The 9,494-nt window shown below is 47.5% G+C and overlaps 4 protein-coding genes across 4 annotated transcripts; 3 read left to right on the forward strand and 1 right to left on the reverse strand.

The window, feature by feature from the left end:
- Positions 1-2,797: 2,797 nt before the first annotated feature.
- LOC106814170 lies at positions 2,798-3,942 on the reverse strand. The gene is made up of 2 exons (XM_014818465.1): positions 3,853-3,942; positions 2,798-3,769 (listed from the first exon to the last, which is right to left on the reverse strand). The coding sequence occupies exons 1-2, from the start codon at positions 3,940-3,942 to the stop codon at positions 2,798-2,800; spliced, it is 1,062 nt and encodes a 353-aa protein (XP_014673951.1).
- Positions 3,943-4,120: 178 nt separating this feature from the next.
- LOC106814171 lies at positions 4,121-4,660 on the forward strand. Its single transcript, XM_014818466.1, has one exon. It carries the CDS (start codon positions 4,121-4,123, stop codon positions 4,658-4,660), a length of 540 nt encoding a protein of 179 aa, XP_014673952.1.
- A 2,658-nt stretch (positions 4,661-7,318) lies between these two features.
- Positions 7,319-7,690, forward strand: LOC106814172. The gene has a single exon (XM_014818467.1). It carries the CDS (start codon positions 7,319-7,321, stop codon positions 7,688-7,690), a length of 372 nt encoding a protein of 123 aa, XP_014673953.1.
- A 174-nt stretch (positions 7,691-7,864) lies between these two features.
- Positions 7,865-8,932, forward strand: LOC106814173. The gene has a single exon (XM_014818469.1). The coding sequence runs from the start codon at positions 7,865-7,867 to the stop codon at positions 8,930-8,932; it is 1,068 nt and encodes a 355-aa protein (XP_014673955.1).
- Positions 8,933-9,494: the final 562 nt, after the last annotated feature.

Consider the following 9,494-nt stretch of genomic DNA (forward strand, 5'->3'; position numbering starts at 1 on the left):
CTGTCAATGAATCAGAAGAAAAAGAAAACAAATAAAGAATATAGCCAAATTCCATCAAATTGTTTTCTGTATTTTTTAGGGCAAAATTTCGAAGGGCACTTTGAAATCTAGACTGTATTTCCCAATCTGGCAAATACGGTCTGAATCCGCCCCTGTAACCGCACCGAAGCCAGAACGAACGCTGGGTCCAGAGGAGAGAGCGCAGTAGCACTGAGGCGCTCGTGAGGGAGTGGAGACCGCGTGGCGACGATACGACGTACAAGGTAGGAGTATCTATCTTGTATTTCTCGTTGTCACTATCCGCCGTGTTGCACTGCACCATACGTAGGGTAAACTGTTAGTTGGTGAGAACTCCCCCTCGTCGAAGAGATTCGGTTCTTTGGTTTGCACCGCTTGATACCGCTGCCGCAGCACGGGCTGATTGGTCGCCGTCAGTCGCTCGGGCTACTGTTAGCCCTGCACTACGCGCCATGCGTGATCCTACGTGGGCTGACTGTACACTTTGACTGTAGACTATCTGCCTACTTTGGCAGAGCTCTTTCTTACAATGACTTTTAGGTAGCTACTCCGAAGGCTTTGCCATGTATGATCCGGTACCACCTGGTGAAAAAAAATAATTACAGATTGTTTGCTCATAAACATAAAGACTGTAATTATACCGTTCGATTTATTGGTTTTATTTGAATGTAAGATGCGTGCCAGGACACGATTTACTGAAACAGTAAATAAACACAAGATAAGTACAGTACACAAACTTACATACTCGTCAATACATGATACACTTAATCTGTACCAGAGAGCACTTGAAAACAACTACTAATAAAGATTTATAACCATACCATACTCACACAACATGCTAGTCAATGTTCAAGACATACGATGTTTGCATATATACCTCTTCACACTGGACATAGCTTACTGAAGGAAGGGGAATAACTCTAACAGGAATAACACACGACCGGTGACTAACTGCATAGAGGGGGGGGGGATTGAACATACATGTGTATATACTAGTAACTCAATATTTGGGCCATAAANGTAGGCCTATCAAATCTTCTGTTGGCCTGTTGGCCTGTGGATGTATTACCCACAGCGGTAACAGATGACTCAGAGTCACGAGGATTCACGTGCAGCATGGTAGGATGACACCTCTGGCACTGAGAACAAGTTAATTTCTGCCGGCACAAATCCCTACGATGGCCCCCTCTCAGACAAGCAAAGCACAAGCCCTTAGACTTCAGAAATGCATACCTCTCTTTTAGAGGCTTCCCTGTTACAGGTCTGCAACAGTCCAGTGAATGTGTGGAGCCACCACAGAACAAGCAGGGTTTAGCAAATGCAATACTACCGTTTGGCGGTGCAGAATTTCCCATCGCACTATTCTGTCTTTCGTCAACATTAGGTTCATGTGTGTCAGTCGGCGACGTACCTGCCCCGGTGACAAACGGCCCCCGTAAGGGTGTTTGTGGTTGATGACAATGCCCCGTATCAGTAGGCCGACATCACTGTCAATTTCTTCCATAGGAATATCACGCAAGTAAGGCCACTGTTGAAGGTCACCGACAGAAACTATATCTCTCCTCGACACCGGCAGGGTACGTTGTGTGAAGACTGGTGGTAGTTCAATCGCGCAGCCACCATTCAAAGGACAGATTTCTAAACCAGAGATGACATGACTGTCCTGTGTCCTCTGCTGTCCCATTGTTAGCAGGTTGATCTTCGTTCTCTTACCCGACAGATTTAATTTTTTCGTGATGTCCTCAGTACAAAACGTGGCTGTGCTGCCGGAATCAAGGAAAGCATATGTTTCGATATACTTGTCACCACTCACGTGTTTTACTCTGATAGGCACGATAGCCACCGCCTGGCGAATGTCTCTGTGATGTGGTAAATACCACACTTTCCCATTATTCAAGTGTAATTGTTGTGTGGGAACCTTCCGGGCATAGCCTTCGCCAATCACCTTGTTCATGAACTTGTTGTATTCCCCACAAAAGTTTTCATCTTGATCTAGTCTCTTCTTGAGTGAGGTCAATCTTTGTTCCGCCTGACGTCTGTTGTTAGGCATACTAATGGAAGTCGACTTGAAGGGTAGCCCGATAACATAGTGACCGTTGCTGAAACTCACCGATGCCTCGACCTCATCTAGAAATTGTCGATCATCCTTGGAGAACTCAGGAATGTCGTCTATAGTTCGTTCACTAAAATCGTGATTAAAGTGATCTTGCACCTGTTCTTCCAAGCTTGGAGCGACGACAACTTGTGCGCGATTGACAGACACGGACAGGTTTACCGTCTGGTCAGTATGAGCGACACCAAGTGGACCATTGATCACCCATCCTAGCTGGGTTTTCACTGCAAATGGGCCATCATCTTCACTGGGAATTACATCCCATGGTTCCATAGCCTTAGGGACGTTAAGGCGTGTTTCACCCTCAGAAGGGAAAACTTCGAGTGGTGTTCGACTGTGCGGCAAAGTACCAGGGGGTTGCCTTGAATGAAAATCTATTACAAGGGCCTAACCTCACAAATACATTAGTCGGCACTCTACTAAGGTTCAGAGAAGAAAAGATCGCAATCATGGGAGACATCGACAGCATGTTCTACCAGGTGCAAGTTCCATCCCAAGACGCTAGTTTTCTTCGGTTTCTCTGGTGGGAGGGTGGCGAAACAGACAAATGTCCTACTGAATATCAAATGATGGTGCATCTGTTCGGGGCAAATTCCTCACCCAGTTGTGCGAACTTCGCACTCAGAAAGACAGCACAAGACTGCACTGGCCATTTCAACGATGACGTCATTGAAACTGTGCTCCGGAATTAACCTTCGTGTTGACATACCGCCACTGAATGGGCTCCGACCCCTCGTGGATCACGGCAATCCTGTTGGCAACAAAGGTGTGGAATCTTGCGGTGCGATTCTGTATGTAACGCAACACGGTCATGCTGTCCGTCCAAAACATAGATGGACCAACAGTCACGTCTAGTTCGTCCTTCAACATTTTGTCCATCCGAACTGCTACTGTGGCCGCAGTCAGCTCTAATCGCGGTATAGTGATTTGTTTCAGTGGCGATACTCGTGATTTACCCAAAAGGAAGGAGCAATGAACTTTCCCTTCAGAGTTTTCCAGTCGCAAGTAGGTTGCTACACCATAGCCGACTTCACTGGCATCAGAAAAGTGATGTAACCGAGCAGATGTCACTGATCCAAATTCTGCTGGTTTCATGCATCTGTCCACAGTGAACGACGAGAGCTTCTCAAGATCCTGTAACCATAGGCGCCATCGGGCTGAGTACACCTCAGGAATTTGCTCATCCCATCCCAGCTGAAGTTTGCACAACTCCTGAAGTATGCGTTTGGCAGGCAACATGAATGGACCCAGGAAACCAAGGGGGTCAAACACACTGCTAACCATCGACAAAATTCCCCTTCTTGTCGGTGGCTGATTTTTCACAGCAATCTTGAAACGAAAAGCATCTGTCTCAACACACCACTGGACGCCAAGTGCACGGTCAATCGGTAAGATGTCTTGGTTGAGGTCAAGGTCCTTGACCTCCTTAGCTCTTTCCGAAGCAGGAATAGAGTTCATCACCTCTCTGCTGTTGCTGATCCACTTTGATATGTGGAAACCTCCATGACTCAAGACGGCTTGCAAATCCTTCACTAAGGATATGGCATGTTTTGTGGAATTCAGAGATTTCAGGCAATCGTCGACGTAAAAGACTGTTCCTGAGCAACGCGGTGGAGTTGATACCTCTGGAGGCCTGATCTGCCGGGGTACCAGGAAGAATGATAGTTGATGAGCTTGTCCACGGCTGTGGTGACACTGCTGTCTGCAACTACTTCTCCCACCTTTACTGTGTTGACCGTCACGCTCTTAACTTCTGGGTCGCCAGATAGAACGTCGTCCGTACTTCCTGGTATATCCTCCCGGCCAGTCATCTTCTGCTGTCCACAAGAATTGCGGTCCACTTATCCACTCAGGCTACACTTCGTTTAAGTGTGGATCATTAAGATTCGAACACATCTGCTCGAAAGACACCAAAATGATGAACAGCGTGTCAGTGGGAATACTCCCAAAGTGGTGCGTGTTACGGTTGAAGACATGCATGAGGCCGAAATGGCTATCTTGAGATATGTTCAACAACAAGCATTTGCTGGGGAAATAAGCACTCTCGAGAGAGGGCGTGGTGTGAAACTCAGCAGTCACATCAAGAAGTTGGATCCTGTCTTAGAGAATGGGATGCTGCGAGTAGGTGGACGGTTGAACAAGGCCAACATGCCCGCAGAGAGAAGAAATCCAATCATCCTGCCCAAAAACAGCCATGTTTCAGATATATTGTTGAGACAGATACACGCCGACTTGAACCACAGTGGGAGAAACCACATGTTAGCTCATTTGAGAGAGAAATACTGGTTGATAAATGCACCATCAGCTGTCAGAAGGGTGATTTCTAAGTGTGTTGGCTGCCGCCGACAAAGAGGACCAGTTGGTGAACAGAAGATGGCCGACTTACCCCAAGACCGTGTCGTTCCTGATGAACCTCCATTTTCAAGAGTCGGCGTGGACTACTTCGGGCCTTTTGAAGTGAAAATAATCGCACAATGTACATTATCAACACAACTCATGATCATACTTCAACCAAAAACACACAAGTAGCTGAATCTCTCTAACCAGACATGTGCTTCACAAAATCCCTACACCACACTGAGAATAAGTCAGTATTATGTCTAGACATACTCCTATATGTTACTCCATCTCTAGAATCAGACACAGTTTGTCAATCGGGCGTGTGAGAATGTTCGTCGACGTTTTGACCTTCACTTGACGCACAAACCCCTTTGGATCTGGGATTGTTTCCAGGATGACACCCATGGGCCAGGAATTTCTAGGAGCATTGGAATCCACGATCACAACTACATCACCGACCCTCAGATTTCTTTTCATGCTGCACCATTTCTGACGTTCCTGAAGTAGCGGTAGATATTCCCGCAACCATCGTCTCCAAAACAAATCAGCCATGTACTGCACCTGCCTCCATCGACGCCGGCAGTAATTATCCGTCTTACTGAAGACTCCGGGAGGCAAGATCGGGTTACGCTTCATCAACAGCAAGTGATTGGGTGAAAGAGCCTCGAGGTCGTCATGTTGTTCCGAGTTCCTTGTAATGGGTCGGCCATTGAGTGTAGACTCGATTTCACACAGCAGAGTTTGAAGTCCCTCGTCGTCGAGGATTTGTTCCCTGAGAACACTGTTCATGAGCTGTCTAACCGACCTAATCATTCTTTCCCATACACCACCATGATGTGACCCAGCAGGTGGGTTAAACTGCCAATCGATGTTCCTTTGAAGCATGGAGCCATGAATCTGAGACACGTTCCAATCGGTAATAGCCCTAGCAAGTTCACGTTCCGCCCCAACAAAGTTAGTACCGTTGTCTGACCGCATTCTGGTAACTTGCCCTCGCCGAGCAATGAACCGGCGCAGGGCATTAATGTACGAATCAGTGTCCAAGGATGTCGCAACTTCTAAATGCACGGCACGGCTCGACAGGCATGTGAAGATCACGCCCCATCGTTTGACACGAGAACGCTTTTGTAATGAGTGAACTATTTGTCCAACTGTCACTGAAAAGTATATGTATGTGACAATCTTCATGTGTAGTCTAGCTTTGCGATATCGAACTGTAACGTAGTGTGTAATTGTGTCGCGACTCGCTTACAATTAGGGGACCGGGATGTTGGGGCCGTTTCGTAACTTCGAGTTTCCCGGACAAAGCTGTGTGACGTCATCAGTTGGCCCGACGGACATCCTGTGCGAGGCGGCAGAAAAACGTGTTTACTAGTGACAATCAGTTGTGAAGTAGGTGATATATTTTCTAGCTATACTAGAAATTCTGCACCGCCAAACGGTAGTATTGCATTTGCTAAACCCTGCTTGTTCTGTGGTGGCTCCACACATTCACTGGACTGTTGCAGACCTGTAACAGGGAAGCCTCTAAAAGAGAGGTATGCATTTCTGAAGTCTAAGGGCTTGTGCTTTGCTTGTCTGAGAGGGGGCCATCGTAGGGATTTGTGCCGGCAGAAATTAACTTGTTCTCAGTGCCAGAGGTGTCATCCTACCATGCTGCACGTGAATCCTCGTGACTCTGAGTCATCTGTTACCGCTGTGGGTAATACATCCACAGCATTGTCATCAACCACAAACACCCTTACGGGGGCCGGAGACATTCGCCAGGCGGTGGCTATCGTGCCTGTCAGAGTAAAACACGTGAGTGGTGACAAGTATATCGAAACATATGCTTTCCTTGATTCCGGCAGCACAGCCACGTTTTGTACTGAGGACATCACGAAAAAATTAAATCTGTCGGGTAAGAGAACGAAGATCAACCTGCTAACAATGGGACAGCAGAGGACACAGGACAGTCATGTCATCTCTGGTTTAGAAATCTGTCTTTGAATGGTGGCTGCGCGATTGAACTACCACCAGTCTTTACACAACGTACCCTGCCGGTGTCGAGGAGAGATATAGTTTCTGTCGGTGACCTTCAACAGTGGCCTCACTTGCGTGAAATTCCTATGGAAGAAATTGACAGTGATGTCGGCCTACTGATAGGGGTTAACGTCCCTAAGGCTATGGAACCATGGGATGTAATTCCCAGTGAAGATGATGGCCCATTTGCAGTGAAAACCCAGCTAGGATGGGTGATCAATGGTCCACTTGGTGTCGCTCATACTGACCAGACGGTAAACCTGTCCGTGTCTGTCAATCGCGCACAAGTTGTCGTCGCTCCAAGCTTGGAAGAACAGGTGCAAGATCACTTTAATCACGATTTTAGTGAACGAACTATAGACGACATTCCTGAGTTCTCCAAGGATGATCGACAATTTCTAGATGAGGTCGAGGCATCGGTGAGTTTCAGCAACGGTCACTATGTTATCGGGCTACCCTTCAAGTCGACTTCCATTAGTATGCCTAACAACAGACGTCAGGCGGAACAAAGATTGACCTCACTCAAGAAGAGACTAGATCAAGATGAAAACTTTTGTGGGGAATACAACAAGTTCATGAACAAGGTGATTGGCGAAGGCTATGCCCGGAAGGTTCCCACACAACAATTACACTTGAATAATGGGAAAGTGTGGTATTTACCACATCACGGCGTGTTTCACCCTCAGAAGGGAAAACTTCGAGTGGTGTTCGACTGTGCGGCAAAGTACCAGGGGGTTGCCTTGAATGAAAATCTAACAAGGGCCTAACCTCACAAATACATTAGTCGGCACTCTACTAAGGTTCAGAGAAGAAAAGATCGCAATCATGGGAGACATCGACAGCATGTTCTACCAGGTGCAAGTTCCATCCCAAGACGCTAGTTTTCTTCGGTTTCTCTGGTGGGAGGGTGGCGAAACAGACAAATGTCCTACTGAATATCAAATGATGGTGCATCTGTTCGGGGCAAATTCCTCACCCAGTTGTGCGAACTTCGCACTCAGAAAGACAGCACAAGACTGCACTGGCCTTTTCAACGATGACGTCATTGAAACTGTGCTCCGGAACTTTTACGTCGACGATTGCCTGAAATCTCTGAATTCCACAAAACATGCCATATCCTTTAGTGAAGATTTGCAAGCCGTCTTGAGTCATGGAGTTTCCACATATCAAAGTGGATCAGCAACAGCAGAGAGGTGATGAACTCTATTCCTGCTTCGGAAAGAGCTAAGGAGGTCAAGGACCTTGACCTCAACCAAGACATCTTACCGATTGACGCGTGCACTTGGCGTCCAGTGGTGTGTTGAGACAGATGCTTTTCGTTTCAAGATTGCTGTGAAAAATCAGCCACCGACAAGAAGGGGAATTTTGTCGATGGTTAGCAGTGTGTTTGACCCCCTTGGTTTCCTGGGTCCATTCATGTTGCCTGCCAAACGCATACTTCAGGAGTTGTGCAAACTTCAGCTGGGATGGGATGAGCAAATTCCTGAGGTGTACTCAGCCCGATGGCGCCTATGGTTACAGGATCTTGAGAAGCTCTCGTCGTTCACTGTGGACAGATGCATGAAACCAGCAGAATTTGGATCAGTGACATCTGCTCGGTTACATCATTTTTCTGATGCCAGTGAAGTCGGCTATGGTGTAGCAACCTACTTGCGACTGGAAAACTCTGAAGGGAAAGTTCATTGCTCCTTCCTTTTGGGTAAATCACGAGTATCGCCACTGAAACAAATCACTATACCGCGATTAGAGCTGACTGCGGCCACAGTAGCAGTTCGGATGGACAAAATGTTGAAGGACGAACTAGACGTGACTGTTGGTCCATCTATGTTTTGGACGGACAGCATGACCGTGTTGCGTTACATACAGAATCGCACCGCAAGATTCCACACCTTTGTTGCCAACAGGATTGCCGTGATCCACGAGGGGTCGGAGCCCATTCAGTGGCGGTATGTCAACACGAAGGTTAACCCGGCAGATCAGGCCTCCAGAGGTATCAACTCCACCGCGTTGCTCAGGAACAGTGAGTGGATAAGTGGACCGCAATTCTTGTGGACAGCAGAAGATGACTGGCCGGGAGATATACCAGGAAGTACGGACGACGTTCTATCTGGCGACCCAGAAGTTAAGAGCGTGACGGTCAACACAGTAAAGGTGGGAGAAGTAGTTGCAGACAGCAGTGTCACCACAGCCGTGGACAAGCTCATCAACTATCATTCTTCCTGGTACACACTTAAACGAAGTGTAGCCTGGATCATTAAGATTCGAACACATCTGCTCGAAAGACACCAAAATGATGAACAGCGTGTCAGTGGGAATACTCCCAAAGTGGTGCGTGTTACGGTTGAAGACATGCATGAGGCCGAAATGGCTATCTTGAGATATGTTCAACAACAAGCATTTGCTGGGGAAATAAGCACCTCGAGAGAGGGCGTGGTGTGAAACTCAGCAGTCACATCAAGAAGTTGGATCCTGTCTTAGAGAATGGGATGCTGCAGTAGGTGGACGGTTGAACAAGGCCAACATGCCCGCAGAGAGAAGAAATCCATCATCCTGCCCAAAAACAGCCATGTTTCAGATATATTGTTGAGACAGAACACGCCGACTTGAACCACAGTGGGAGAAACCACATGTTAGCTCATTGAGAGAGAAATACTGGTTGATAAATGCACCATCAGCTGTCAGAAGGGTGATTTCTAAGTGTGTTGGCTCCGCCGACAAAGAGGACCAGTTGGTGAACAGAAGATGGCCGACTTACCCCAAGACCGTGTCGTTCCTGATGAACCTCCATTTTCAAGAGTCGGCGTGGACTACTTCGGGCCTTTTGAAGTGAAACAAAAGCGTTCTCGTGTCAAACGATGGGGCGTGATCTTCACATGCCTGTCGAGCCGTGCCGTGCATTTAGAAGTTGCGACATCCTTGGACACTGATTCGTACATTAATGCCCTGCGCCGGTTCATTGCTCGGCGAGGGCAAGTTACCAGAATGCGGCTCAACAAATTGG

The sequence above is a fragment of the Priapulus caudatus genome, unplaced genomic scaffold (genome assembly GCF_000485595.1).
Source record: "Priapulus caudatus unplaced genomic scaffold, Priapulus_caudatus-5.0.1 Scaffold879, whole genome shotgun sequence".
Lineage (NCBI taxonomy): Eukaryota > Metazoa > Priapulida > Priapulimorpha > Priapulimorphida > Priapulidae > Priapulus > Priapulus caudatus.